Source organism: Molothrus ater, chromosome 5 (assembly GCF_012460135.2).
Source record: "Molothrus ater isolate BHLD 08-10-18 breed brown headed cowbird chromosome 5, BPBGC_Mater_1.1, whole genome shotgun sequence".
Taxonomy (NCBI): domain Eukaryota; kingdom Metazoa; phylum Chordata; class Aves; order Passeriformes; family Icteridae; genus Molothrus; species Molothrus ater.
In genome coordinates, this window is record NC_050482.2 from 49,406,270 (window position 1) to 49,421,004 (window position 14,735).

At 40.2% G+C, this 14,735-nt stretch overlaps 1 protein-coding gene across 1 annotated transcript in view; it reads left to right on the forward strand.

Moving 5' to 3' along the window:
• Window positions 1–1,118: 1,118 nt before the first annotated feature.
• The window catches only part of MRTFA (myocardin related transcription factor A), a 49,033-nt gene continuing 35,416 nt past the window's right edge, over window positions 1,119–14,735 (forward strand). Inside the window, 1 exon segment of the mRNA XM_036401738.2 lies at window positions 1,119–1,565. Within this exon segment, the coding sequence (XP_036257631.1) occupies window positions 1,439–1,565 (127 nt within the window). The 5' untranslated portion in view covers window positions 1,119–1,438.

The window sequence follows — 14,735 nt, forward strand, 5'->3', positions numbered from 1 at the left end:
GAATGCCTCTCAGACTGTTTGAAAATGAGAAAATTTTGTCTTGATTGGGATGGGAACAGAATATGAATTGGAAACTGTTCCTGTAGTGTTTAGAGTATTCATCTTTTTATTTTTGTAATGTCCATGTGGTTATCTTTGTTGATTACTATTCATATTTTTTTCCTGGAAAGAAGCTAACAAGAGTACTTTTATTAGGTATGTGTAATCATTGGACATATATATATATACACATACATACATATATATATATACACATACATACATATATATATACACACATACATACATACATATATATATATATATATGTATGTATATTTTTTTTTAATTTTTTTTTTACCCCAGACTTCATTGCACTTCTTATGATTCATGCTTAGCAAAATTAAAAACCAGCACAGCTACCAGCTGTACTGGTGAGAGTACCTCCTGGTTGTTGCTCAGCTGGAACGTGGCTTTCCCTGGCCACTTCCAATTCCAGTACCATGCTGGGGAGTGTGTATAACCAAAACTTGTCAGCCATGTGGCATCTGTTAATGATACACATGAAATGGGCTGTAGATGAGGTGGCTGCCCCGATACAAACACGGATTCTGAAGTTCTAGTACTTGCAGTAGAGGGTTATGGATTTGGGGCTGCAGATTATCTTCAGGTAGATGTTTCTACTAGGTTGGGAGAACAGATTTAAGGGAAGAAGGGGTGAGAATATGTGCGTGCACAGAAGTATCCTGCTCTTACCTGTGTGTGATCTCAGGTCAAATGCATATGAAGACTCTTGTTTCTTGGATTATCAGTTTAGCTTTCTCCACAGCTAATGCTCTTGTTTCTAAGGGCTTAAGCAGGAAGGGAGAAAAAGCTTCTGCACTCAGAGCAGGGGTATTCTCCTGGCTGTGTGCACAGCGTGCTTACAGTCGGGAGATGCAGGGGGAGAGAGGGCTCTGCTCTATCACATGATATTGCCTGTCTGGCAGGTGTCTGCAGTGTGAGTAGAGAAACCAACTGTTCACTATTTTGGGTGAATGAGGTTGGCTGTTACTGCAAGTGGCCCCACAGAGAAGTCCACGCATCTGTTGATAAGCAGTGCTCTGCATACTGGGTGCCCGAATGCTTAGAGCTGCTTGCTGAAACACTGAAGTTTCTGTTTCAGCTTTGAGATCATAGGAGGAAAAATTTTGCCAAGAGCCTTGCTGGTTTTAATCTTTAGATGTTGGCTGTCAGGCTTTGTCTGTGCCTACAGAACCTCTCTGTTCTGATGCAAGCACAGCCTTGGAATCAAGCAGGAAACTGATTTTTTTTCTGCTCTACCACTTGGTGCAGTGACCGAAACCTGGTAGAGAGGGATTGCAGTTGGGTCTCTTGTGAGGATTAAGCACCCCTTCCGCTTGCCTGGACGCCTCCTGTGATACAGAATCCGCCTTCAGGTCCAGGGATTTCCTCTAACATGTTGGATAAAGCCAAGACACTGCAGCCTGCCTATGTGGGGATTGTGCCGCTTGCAGAGACTGTGTCAAAGCAAGGCAAGAGCTGTTCAAGCACGTATCAGGATTCATACCACAGCTTACGAGAAGGTTAGCAGGCTCTGCGTTCTTAAATCCCTGTATGATTCATTTGTGGGGGCTTCATTTTGATTTTTTTTTTGGTGGGTTTTTTCCCACTCCTGCATATTGCCTGGTTTTTGCTTTCTGGGCAGTAGCCCAGATTTTGGGTTTCCCACTGACTCCTGTGACCTCTTGTCCCTGAAGGCATTAAGCATGTCACTCGACAAGCCTGGAGCTTTGTATGAAGTGACTTGCAGTGCTGGGATCTTGAGACAATTGCATTTGGAAGTTTTGGTTTCAAACTTAACATTTCTTCTTCTCCCCTATGTCTGTAGGCCTCTTGTGAGCAAGGTTTTAAGGCTGTTTCCTTAAGGCTGTAAAGGCTTGTTCTCTTATCTTCTTCATGTGCCTTGAAGAAGATAAGAGTACCATGTTTTAAGTGTCTCTATGTTCTTGTTTTGAGAGTGTGCAAGGAATGTTGTGTATATATCTAAATGTGATTTTGTTTTAGTTGTTGGTATTCCGCAAATATGTGTGATTTTTTAATGAGTATTTAACAATTCTGAAATACTACGTAGACAGAGAGAGGTCATATTCCAGGGAGTGATATCTAAAAGGAAAGAAGAGGATCTGGAGGGATTGAAAAAGATTGAGAAGATGAAAACAGGCAGTGATCCATTCATAGTGCACAGCATTATAAATATCAACAAACAGGAGCTGGGAAAAGATTATGGAGAAGAATGGCAGAACATCACAAAAAGCCAATGGCAAGCAGCAAGGTTTATGTTTTATCAGAAATACTGGATCTGTCTATCTACAAGTGAAATTTTAGTAGGAATTTGCAGAAGGAAACAAAGATCTGGAGTACAGTGGCCTCAGAATAAGGTGATGACTGATTTTAAGAGCGAGTAATGTCATCTGAAAGGAGGGGAAAATAACTTTCTCACATTTTGCACAGCAAAGCAAGATAAAGGAGGGGTAGGTGTTGAGGACAATTGTCCAGATGGAATAAGGCCTGTTTGTTGCATAAAGATGGCCAGTGTGTGGAAGAGGATTTTAGCAGTTGCATTTAGAGGATTTTTCTCTGGTATGTAGTCTAGGCCTGCTGGAGCTGCCAGACAAACCTGTTAGGTTTCTGCCCTCAATTGTCACTCCCCCTACCAAGCCTATTTAACATCTATCAAGAGCTAGCTTGTTGTTAATTTTAAAAAAATATTACTATTTTTGTTGCATGTTTTCATTGGAATATTCTTTGTTGAAGTACTATGGAGAAGGAAAAGAAAACTGAAGTCCAAGTCCTCAAATTCAAGTTCAGGAGTTATAAATCCATTAGTATAGGCAGTGTTCCCAGATTTCCTTATCTGCTTTGGAGACATAGAGCTGCAGCACATCAATCTTCAGAGGAAAAAAACAACCCAAAATTTAAAAAAAGTCAGAACTTGCATCTGTCCTGTTTTTGCAAGCATTGGTTTTCACAGAAGGTGAGCACTTTGCATTTGGATGTACCAGTATACATCTTTCATCCAATCACTAAGTATCACAAGCTGTACAGTGGAATAACAAGGAAAAAGCAATACTGTCTTACTTTAATCAATATAAAAAGGTTTGTTGCTGTCTCAAGTTGAAGTGAATTAAGGCCATTGAAATCTTGTATAATTCTGGTTATTGGAAAAGCTTTGTTGACTCTCCAAAGTCCAGCAAAACCATGGCTAATTCATGATGCTCTAATGGCACATGTGATAAGGAAAGCTGCTTTCCACCAGCTACCAAATGAAGGTTAGGAAAGAGAAATAGAAGCCAGCTTCTTTCCTGTCAGATGAAGAAAATAATAACACTTCAGGTTTGCTGCTGCTCCATTCAAGTCTCCTGCAGTCTTGGGATGCCTGTTGTATTTATTCTGTAGCATGCACTGTATTTTGCAGAGCCAATTCTTATGGGCAGCAGAGGAATAGATGCATCCATGTGTAAACCCTTATGGAAGTCCAGAATTAGCATTTAGCTGAGACTGATGACTGTTGTGCCTTAGTTTTTGGTCTCCCTAAAAATGGGACAGCTTAGTTTCATTGTCACCAAGACAGAAAAAGCATACATTTCTCTTCCTGACTCTTAATAAAACTGGACAAATAGGGGCTGTCTATACTAACAGTGACAATGCTCATCTATTCTTTTAATGATTCTCATGAGAAGCAGCTATCTGGAATAGACTACGTCTTGCTTCCTGATTTCTGGAAAACAGATGTCTCCTAAATCTGATTTATTTCTTTTTTTTTTGAATTAGGACTTGACATTGAAGTTTGGGAACTGGTGATCCTTTCTACACAGAAATGGATTTGACATGCAGAAGTCAAAGAACTTAAGCTTGTATTTTTCAAAGTATGTGTTAGGGCAGTTATTTGCAAAATTCCTAGAATTCAGGAATCCATAAACATGTTTTCTATTCAAGAATGCTTTGGAGTGATTTAGTCTTTAGAGCCCAGTTTGCAGTTCCTAAGTTCCTAGATCAGTTAACACAGCAGTATGGTAGCCCCTCATGAGAGATATGAAGAGGGAATTGCAGAAAACTACTCAAAACCCAGTTAGCATTCACATGAGTTTGGCTTAGAATTAAGTACTTCCAAAACTAAATTCCAGCTTTTCCACTTCTGTACTACATCTCTGTACCTCTGTGCTACATGCTCTTACATGAAACACTTTTTTTTTCTTCTTTTTTTTCCTTTCTTCTTTTTTTTTTTTTTTTTTTTTTTTTGACAAGTCCTCCCTTCACAAACATTCAGTGTGACTCGGGGCCTGACACTGAAACTCACCTGTCTTTTTCCAAGATTTGTATCTCAGGGCCCAGACACAGGAACAAGTTTCTGCATGCCATCTGATCTGCACGAACTGTGTGCACATTCTTGGTCCACAGCAAATGGGAGGTAATTTGAGTTAGCTTAGCCTTTGATTAAACTATTAATATCTGTTCAGTACTTTGAAGAGATCAGGAGTCGTGCAAGTGCTTGTCAGCATTTAACTTTCTTCAGGAGTAATCTAGACTTTATTGTCATTACACCTGCAGCACCTGAAGGTCCAGCTGGCCCTGGCCCCACCTCATCCAGGAGGGCTCAGGAAACCTGCATGAGTAGACTTGGAAGCTCTCAGTCCCAAGGAAATCCCCAGCAAGAGGGCAGCCCCTGCACCCAAGGCATCTCACAGGAATGCAGGGTGACATTTTTCTGTAAAGGGTGATCTGGGTCTTCCTGCTTCAGAGTGGACCTGAAGTTGCTGTGGGGACATGTGTGAGCAAAGCAAATTCATGGATAAGCAGTGTCAGAAACCAGTCACAAAACACACAGATGCCTTTCTGAATTATGGCCTAATGCATCCCACTGTTTGGAATTATTTATGCAAATAGCGTTCTGACACATTAAAACACAGAAAGAAAATGTGTTGAATGTACGGGGAGCTGATCTGCTCTGGCATTTCTTATGGCAGATCCAGAGGCACACCAGACTCCCTGTATCCTCTTGTTGCAGCCACAGCCTGTGACTATGCTTAAAAGTAAGAGGTGCAGTGAAGGTAAGATAATGATATATTTATGTGAAGTGGCTTGAAGTTGACTCAATTTAAATTTATTTTTGTTTAATAGGCAGTGTGCCTCATTTGGCTGTAAGGACTAGAGGTGTTTCAGGGTATTTGTTAACTCTGTGATGTGAGTGGGAAGCTTGGGAAAGGGTTAACACTGAATGACCAGGGTTTTTGTAAGTCAGTTGTTATCAGTGAAAGAAGAGTCATAGCATTATCCCTGGAGCTGAATTCACATGTTTTTTCAGTCCTGATGCTCTAATGTGTTTTTGATTTTTTTGGATATGACATGTTTTTCCCCTCTTGCAGTTTACTAAACTATTCCTGTCAGTGTAATGATCCCCAGCTGTTGCTTTTGCCCTAGCTATTTTCATGCTGGGAATGGGAAGAGGAGGAGGAGAGGGACAGAGGCTAACTTGTTTACCACACTGTGATCTACTTAATTTGTCAAAAATGGCTATTACAGTGCTTTCTGTAGTGCAAAGTAATACTAAAAGGAAAGAGTTGCAGACTTGGACCTGCGAGAGTAAGGAGATGGAAGGACTCAACACATGCAGAAAACAAAAAAGAGTAGAAACTGGGTGTGGTGCGATGAGTACAGCTGTCAGTAGCATTTATGCAGGCAATGCTTTGAACTGGTAATGATACCAAGTAAAATTTCCATTAGTAAGTACTTTCCTGCCCTGTCAACTGAATTTTCTTCACAGTGGAACTGAGCTTCACATTCAGTGGCAGTGGTGCTGAGGTACTGATAATCCCAGCAACTGGAACACATATTAATAAAGCTTGAAAACACTTGAGTGGCTTTCAGATTTTTGATTTTTTTTCATAGTTATCTGTTGTTTCTTTTTTCAAGAAAACATCTCTATTTATACTTTCAAACAGCAGATGACTGATGCTTAGATTTCTCAGGAGATGTTGAAAAGCAGCTGCTTTTTTTGAAAATGGAACCATGATATTGGAACTCAAACTGCTTTCTTTGCATCCAGAAAAAAACTTAGGAGTCCTTGTCCAAAGATGAGGGTCAGTGACAGGAGTGATTTTCCTTCTGCTTTTTGATCCATCTCAGGCTGCCTATGTAAATCTTATCTCAGTAGTTTTACCATCCTCAAGATCTGTCAGTGGTCACCCTGATTTTTCATCATGCTGTCACACCTGCAAGTCATTGATCAACAACTTAGTGAACATCTACACCAAAAATAAGTGCCCGCTCAGATCTTTCATTTCATGCCCCAACTCCCATATCTCCTGTCTTTTCTGAGCATTGAATTACTGATTTTGTCACCTGCTGCATCAATAAATTTTAATCCAAAATGTAGAAGCAGCACATTTTTTGGCAAGAACCTCTGCAACCTATGTAGAAAATGGATACGACTCTTGATGCAGCTTAGGCTTATCCAATTAAAATGTGTAGTGAGCCTGTGGAGCAAATTGTGCTGCTTTTTCTTGCAGGAGGCTCCTCAGGATGCATCATCTGCCCAAGGGCATTAACATGGAGCAGAATTCATAGTTTCTTTTACTTGGGCTAGTAAAGTAGATACAATGTTTTTCCCTGGCACTATGTAATATTTAGTAACCTGGTATCTCTCCAAACTAAGAGCAGACCTGCAGTAGCTGAAATATGGTGGTTGCTAAGAAGAACTGCAAAATTTTTTTGCTCATCAGTGTATTCAGGAGAGATGATATGGGTAGAAGAAATGTGCAGGTGATCTTCTGTCAGTTTATTGTGCAAATAATATAATCAGCATTCTTTCAAGTGAACAAAGGTTTGAGCTTTCCAGCCTGCAATTTTGCCATCTAAAGTGATGTTGGCCTGATGCAGCTAACAAGAAATGTGAAAGAAGTTGGTGATAAGGAAGAGGATATATTGCTTTGGGACATAAATTCTTTGCAAAATTGACTGTGAAAATTGGTGCTTTCTTGACAAGCTTATTTTAAAACTGGCTTTCAGAAATAAACAGCTGTAGAGAAAACCTTTTGTAAAAATATAGCTTTTTGAGAGTATTCAGTGGAAGTGCCTATGATGGACTTTTCTCCATCACAGGGACAGGAATCATCTGTTGCAATCATGCCTATAAAGACCTTGTTCTGTGGTCTCTGTCCCCAAAGGCAGCTCAAAGGCCTGTCACCATTCTGAGGGTATTTCCCATAACAACTGCTGTACCAGCTGACACATTTAACATCTTTTTGGTAACCTTCCTCACTGAAACACTTGTCAGGCACAAACATTGTGCTGCCCAGCTGGGTTGCTGGGGACAGAGCTGAGTGATGCTATCTGGGTGATGGAAGGAAGAGATCCTTCCATGACCCAGAGAGGTTTTGACATTCTCTTTGTGGAGTTTCTGTGGCTTCCTGCTGCTCCGTGTCTCTCCAGCAGTAAGTGCATAGAGACTACAGCTGTGTTTTTGTAGGAGTGGAATGTGGCAGTAGGTATGATCTTTGGTTCTTCACCTCTGCAAATCTCACAGCACTGCTGGCAGCCAGAAGCTCCCGGTGCATAATTTGATCAGTATTGCAAGCAACATGTAACCTGTCTCTGCAAATTGTTGTATGTTCTGCTTCTTATTTTGGGGGATGTTCTTTTTAGTCACTTTCACCCTTCCTAAGCATTCATGCCTCTTTCTGTGTTACACTTAGGTGTGAAGGTCCTTCTAATGCTGATTGCAGCCCTTTTTCACACTCTGATGGGAGATTCTCCCTTTTCAGAAGAAGAAGACAACATTTTAGAAGTAGATGCTAAACTAACTGTACCTTTGTATCTCTCTGAGAGACTCTTTTACTGCTGCTAATAATATCTGTCACATTGGCTGCAGGCAACGCAGAGGATTGTATCTTCAGGACTGACATGTGACAGTGAATCTTAACTACTGCTGCAAACGCTGTCCCCTGCGGCCACTTCCCTGCCTCAGTGCTGGAGGGAGCCACAGAAGGGGAACGTGGCTGCCCTTCCCCTGCTTTGCGCAGGATGTGAGTGAAAGCCCACCTCCATTACCAGTTGGAGAGAATCTTGACGTGTGTGTGATCTGCTGCTGCTGGCAGTCCCCTCTGTGCCCTTCAGCAGGGGACTGAGCCAGCAGTAACATTTTAAACATCTGCAGAATTTGTCCACCAGTCTGAAGTCAGTGGTCATGCAGGCCATTCTGGACTGTTGGGTTTTTTTGGTTTGCTGATTGATCTGTTACACAGAATTATATTACTTAAATATTTATAGCTGTGATAGCACATTAAGCCTCATAGCTTAAATTGTTCAGTGCTGTGGATCTTCCCTCATGGCAAAAACTACAATTGTCAGTCCTGGAGATGTGTAGTCCAAAGTTTTTTCGAAAGAAAGTAAATATCCATTAAGAAAGGAGGTAAAAAACTGTAGATAGATGTTGAAATTGAAATCAATGAAAAGATTCTGAGGGACTTTGATGTGCTTTTTATATGTAATGCAAATTCTGGGGCTCAGCTTCCACTCTGGGCTCCTGTGGAGGAACTGATTTCTAATGCAGAATGATATGATGGCACAGCTGAATCTTGCAACTTTTTTTTCAGGTAGCATCAGAATTCTAATAGAATTTGTACTTAAACAATAAAGAAGGTGTCAGACTGTTGGAGTGCAGAGGCCAGGATCTTTATTTGAGCCTCAGATGCCATGACTGTGGCCAGTGTTCTTCGCAGTCTTTGAGACAAACAGCAAAGAAAGATGTTTTAAACTACCATGAGTTAAAGAAATATGGTAATTCCTTGTAGTATCCACCTGAAGTTCTTGCTAAGAGAGAATGCTGGGGCTTGGATAGAAGCTGGTGAAAGGAATGCTGACTAGATAGGGAATGCTCTGAGTCTTCCTTGTGCATGTAATATGCACCTTGGACAAAACCACTTTTGTTTCGTGTCCCACTAAGTAACTGTCAGCACAGTGAACCAGCTGAAGCAGGGAGATGCTCAGGCTAGCTGATGTAAAATTATAAGGCCCAGCTTTCTGAGTTCCCTGTTTAACTAGTTAATTATTACTTTTAAGAACTGCTGGTTTTATATTTAACTTGGTAAACGTCTAAGTAATTTTTACTACTACTAGTGGTAAAACACATTGGCTCTCATTTGCATTTGGTTTCAGTAAACCAAAGATCTTTAGGTGGTTAAAAATCTGAAATGGTCTTGGAAATACAGAATCATTCCATGTTTTAGAGGAAAACCCCAAAACACAGCTCATATGTCGAGGTGTCCCAGCTGAAATTTTGCCACAGAAATTCTGTGGTGTCTATGCCATTAGATGATTCCTGTGAAGGGAACTTGCAGCCTCTATCTGTAGAGGGTGCCCTGTGGCAGAAGGAAGGCTGAATCACTGGGCCAAACCCAGTCTCTCAGAAATGTTTGAGGAAGTTTGTGACCTTGATCTGTGAGGCTGTTTGTGCACTGGAGCACTCTGTTGGAGTAGAAATTCAAGTATGGGTGGCAAATTATGAAGGAAAAGTATTTGACCATATCTTCTTTGCTGCAAGGAGAATGGAAAGATTTGCTCATCAATTTTAGTGTTATAAACATATCTAATCAATCATGTGTTTTATGGATGTGTCTGGGCACTGTCTCAGTGCTTGATTTCATTTCTGCTTGTAAGAAACCCACAAAAACACATCCCTTGAACTCAAAGATTTAAATACAATGAAAAATTGTTCAGATTCTGACATAACTCAAAACATTAGATTTTTAAATTCTGTATAGTTTTTGGAAAAAAATATAAACACCTCCTGTGTATCATCTTTATGGAAAATGAAATGGTTTGAGCTCTTTCTTCTTTTAGGCAGAGATATTCCTGTCTTTCCAAGAAAAAAATTAAAGGGTTTGAACTTGTGTTTCCCTTGTGTAGCTTGCCCTTTGTACTGTTACCTTAGTAGACAGCTGTAGATCTAATTGTCAGGATATATCTACCCATTCCTTCTTTTTTCTTCATTTGTCCCCATCTGCCATGTCATATTAAATTATCTGGGAGAATGTCTTTCTAGAGTCTTCTTTGCAAGCTGGTTAAGGGCAATGTTAGTTCCTCCTTGTTCATTGTTTCATGGAAAAATACAAATCACTATAGACTGTGACTCAAGTTTACACAGGGAAGTGGGAAATTCTCTGTGTTTTTCCCTCCTCAAGAATTCTCTTCCATCTCTAAATAGTAACAATGGATATACAGATGGCATCAACAAGTACTGATTACAGTTAATATTTACTGTATTATGATACCAGGGTCAATTTTAGGTAGACCTTTCCACCTAGGTATTTTGTTACAGGTCATCTTGTTGGATCATGCATGGTAGCCAGATTCCATGGATATGGATATGTGCCTAGTTACTCACATGCTTAGTTTTCACCTAGCCAGTACTACTGAGACAAAATGATTTTATAAGAATCAGTACCCTGCACAGAAAGCAAAACAACTTTTCCTGTTGACAAGCTTGTTGTACATTTTTACATGTTGCATATCTTACTAAATATACCATGTTACATGTATTTCAGCTGAATTTCTTAAAGTTGTATTTTAACAGTTTCAGCAAGTGCTGAGAGTGCTAGGTGTACCAAGACTTTATGGTTAAGAGTTGGCTTCTATGTGTTCAATAGAAACACTTCTGTACTAATAGTAACAAACTTGTCTGGTTTTAAAATTTTAGTATCAAAGAAGACAAAACTGGCATTGCATTAAGAGTATCAGTGAAAAAAATGACGTTAACTTCCCCTAAATCTTAAATGTGTAATGGAAGTGGCAAGAGTTAAGTCATGAAGGAAGAAGGGAAAGGTAAATACTGTAAAATGCACAGCAACTGCTAGTCCTAATTTTAAATAAACATGAAAATAATCCTGCAAAATTCAGCACAACTTTCATGGTAATAATCAAGTTTGCATTTATTTGGAGTCATATACATGAGTAGCTCCTGTGAAATAAGCACATTCAATTGTGTGCAATACTGAGACCAGATCTCAGAAGTAACCAAGTAAACTTCTCAGGCTATGAACTGGTTCTTCCTCTAGGATGTCCACATTTTACCACCAGAGCCAATGCTGACTTGAGCCTTGGAGTATCTGTTCTGTCCTGTCTGGATCTTAGATCATATTATGTCTTGGTAGCTGGATGGCGCTACTGATTTTGTTTTATAGTGCTGTGTCCTAACAAAATTAAAATTGCTGTGAATGCTGGTTTTATCTTCTAAGTACAGTTTTTAATTAACATTAATGTGATGTCTACATTTATCAAATTTGATATTAAGCCTCAAAAATGGCCTGCTGAAGTAGCTTGTTATTCTGTGCTCTGTGTGAGCCAGCTACCTTGTGGTAATATGAGAATGGAAATAGATCCTTTTACTTTTGACTGTGTGCTTCTGATTGTATATTCTTTAGGGACCACTTTCCTCTGTAGGTTGGGATTTTTGTTTCTGCTAAATTAGCTGTGTCAAAGAATCTGTATTTGTCTCCACTAAGAGAACTACTTAATGCCTCATAACATTGACTCGTTAAAAGATAATACAATATTCCATCATCCTTTGAAAACATCTTTTTACATTTTTCCTATTTCATATTTCTCTTCCAGTGGCATCCTCCCAACAATAAAGAAATATTGCCCTGAACCTGTTTTTTTTTTTTTTTGTTTTTAGCCAAAACCAGTCTTCTGGAATTTGCTCATACAGACCATCAACAGGCATGTGTAAGCTGCATGCCGTGTTAATGATTCTATATGACCCAATATTTTGACCCCTAAAAGCTTTGAAGAGTGTGATTTTATCAAGAAACAAGTCCTTCTTGTTCTGAGAGTGACAGTCAGTTCATTTTCTCCTTTCCTTGTCTTCCTTGTCTTTTTATGTTCTTAATTGACCAGTCACTCTTTTTTTTTTTTTCTTCTGTACTTTCCAGCTGCTTTTTAAAGCTGCTGGGCATTTGAGAGCCTGAAGGCTTTTAGAAGTGCTGGATAGTAAAAACCAACCCTGGTGTGATATGGCCTCCATTGCATCCTTGGATTATTGCTAGCACATCCACTGTGAAGTACTTTGGAAGTTGTTGCTTTGGAGGTGAAGAAACTCTTCTGTGTTTTAAGAATCACTTGATAGAGGGTTTAGGTCTACCTCAGGCAGAATCATACTCCTGTTTTCATCTCTACAAATGTTTAATGCTTCCTAAGAGGATAAGAAATAAGAGGTGATCATGAAAAAAGGTTCAAGTCCTCTATACAAGAACTGCCTGTGATGCGGTGCTCCCCAAACTGGTCCAAGACACCTTTCCATCTCAGCATGCTGCAGCAGGATGTGCTGATTTCTGCATTTCTGTGAAAAAGTCCTCTTTCATCACTCTCAGAACCTGCAGTATGGAACTGCTCCTGATCCCAGTTTTGTTTCCTGTTCAGGATTTGCTTCACAGACCTCCTCTGTGGGTGCAGGGAGGGAGGTCCCAGTCCTGCTTCTCACAGAGGGAAGACCACAAAACTAGAGGCTTTTGCCTCTAGTGTGAAAGGTTGTTGTAACAGTTGAAGAGACCAAACCAAATTTTCTCTCTATTCTTTACCTTTCCAAACTCCATTTTCTCCCTAGCATGGTTGCTAAGGAAGAGCAGAGGAAGCTGCCTGCATTTTAATAGCAGCCCTTGCTGCTTCAGTAGAGAAAAGAAATAGTGGAATGTGAGATAGTCTCAAACAGTAAAGGAATAAACTTCTGCTTAATTTTCCCTTTGTGTAGACTTGCTTCAAGCTGTTCTTTAAAATGCATTGAGATGAACAGAACCTTATGGCTGCTGCTTCCAACAACAGTGGATGCTTGCAAATTGTGAGGATCAACAGTGTGTCTGCTGCTTCTCCTTCACCCCACAGAGGGACATGAATTTTTGGCATCCCCTTCCCAGGGTAGCAAACTGTCATGTAATCCCTGCAGTTTGGGTGTCATTTACAGTCTGCTTCACTTAAATGCTTCTCTGTTAACTGCACAGTCTGCTTAAATGCAAAGCCAGCATGTATTCCCCATCAGCAGTGGGGAATAAAATGGATTTAGTGGATTAAAATGCTGTTAGGCTCAGAAAATTGCCTTTAAAAAAGGTCCAAAAAGTTTGCTTTTCTTTGTTGGTAACCCCCATTCTAGCACGTTCTCTGTGGTGCGGGGTATGTTGTCAACAGCACCAGAAAAATGCAGCTCTAAAACAGAAAAAGTTATCTACTTCAGTAACTTAAGATTGAAAATTAATTTTGACCATTGTATTCTCACTCACTGATCACAAACTATCACAGCTGTTTTTTTCTTACACCTTCTTGTGGACCCACGTGTAATTTGGTACACAAACAGCCCTTGGCTGCTTCTGCACAGAAAGGTGTTGCAACTGGAGTTTTACAGATGCTGCCCTTGCTGGTGAATCTAATCTGACTTCCTGTTGAAGCATGAAAAAATCTAATACAAGTCAACATTTGTTTTGTAAGCTGGCACAGCTGAAAAATGCTCAGAGACCATTTTTTGGTGTGAGGGAAAGGTTTTCTTACCACATCTCCAAGGGACTGAATTCAGTAGGATATAGCTTCCACAGAAAACAACAGCTGGTGTGCTGTATACTCAAAAGCTGAATTTGGCATTTGCTTCTGGTCAAATGTGACTATTTAATCAGAAAGTAGGAAAAAATTCTCTTCTTAGTGTAATTGGAAGGGCTGCTGGCTGAGTGGTAAGTGGAAAGGTGACTTCATCCTTCAGAGCGGTGGTTACATGGCACTGTGATATTTGAGGTAGAGGCCCCAGTTCTGCACAAACAGCTGTGCCAATTTTGGTCAGCAAATACTCTGTGTCACCAGATTTGTCTTTTATTGTTGCATATTATAATTAAGCTGCTTGCATATGGTGTTACACAAACTGGACTGAAAAATTGGAAAGTATATGTGGGCTGAGATGGTGGCCTAGAGGCACATCTCCTTAGCCCATAGTCTCTGACCCTCACAAAGTAAACCTGGTCAGGCCTGCTCAGTGCTAGGCCTGTGAAAATTCCCCTGAAATTCCTTTGACACTACAGAAAGGTAGAGGTGTTGAGCTAAGTGGCAAGTTCTTATTGCAGCTTGTGCTGTATTAGTGCTTCCTTGTGAGTTAGGAGGATGCTGTAGCCACTCAGTGCTTTCAGAATGGGCTCTCCAGAGGTGCTGAACAATGTACAAATAAATGAGCATTAAATTGCTTTTTACTGTCTTTACTTATGCTTGCACTTTCCTCGACTTAGATAATGAAGTTGGGCTAATTTCACTTGTTCTTCAGTACTTTTGCTACCTAATTACATGGTTTATTTATTGGGTTGCAAGGATGAATTCTTCTGTCAGGCAGACTGCTTTCATTGAATTTACAAAATTGATAAATCACGCCTGTGAGCATATAGCCTTTCTTGTTAATACACAGTTTGTGTCTTGCACTTCCTATTTGAGCATCCCAGCCCGAATTCCAGGGAGTTCTGCCTCCTTCAGTCCCTCTATAGGGTTTCTTTTGGCTCTAGCAGCTTTCCTTCCTTCCTGATCTGCACTGCTGCTCATGCTGTCCCAGTTGTAATCCACCATATGGCTGTGCTTAATCATTACCTTGGTTGGGTGACCTTAAGTATCACTTGGGATTCCTGGCAGGAAAGGTTTTGCAGAAATGTGAGCACAGAGTCCCCTTGGTAGTGAGTCTGTGT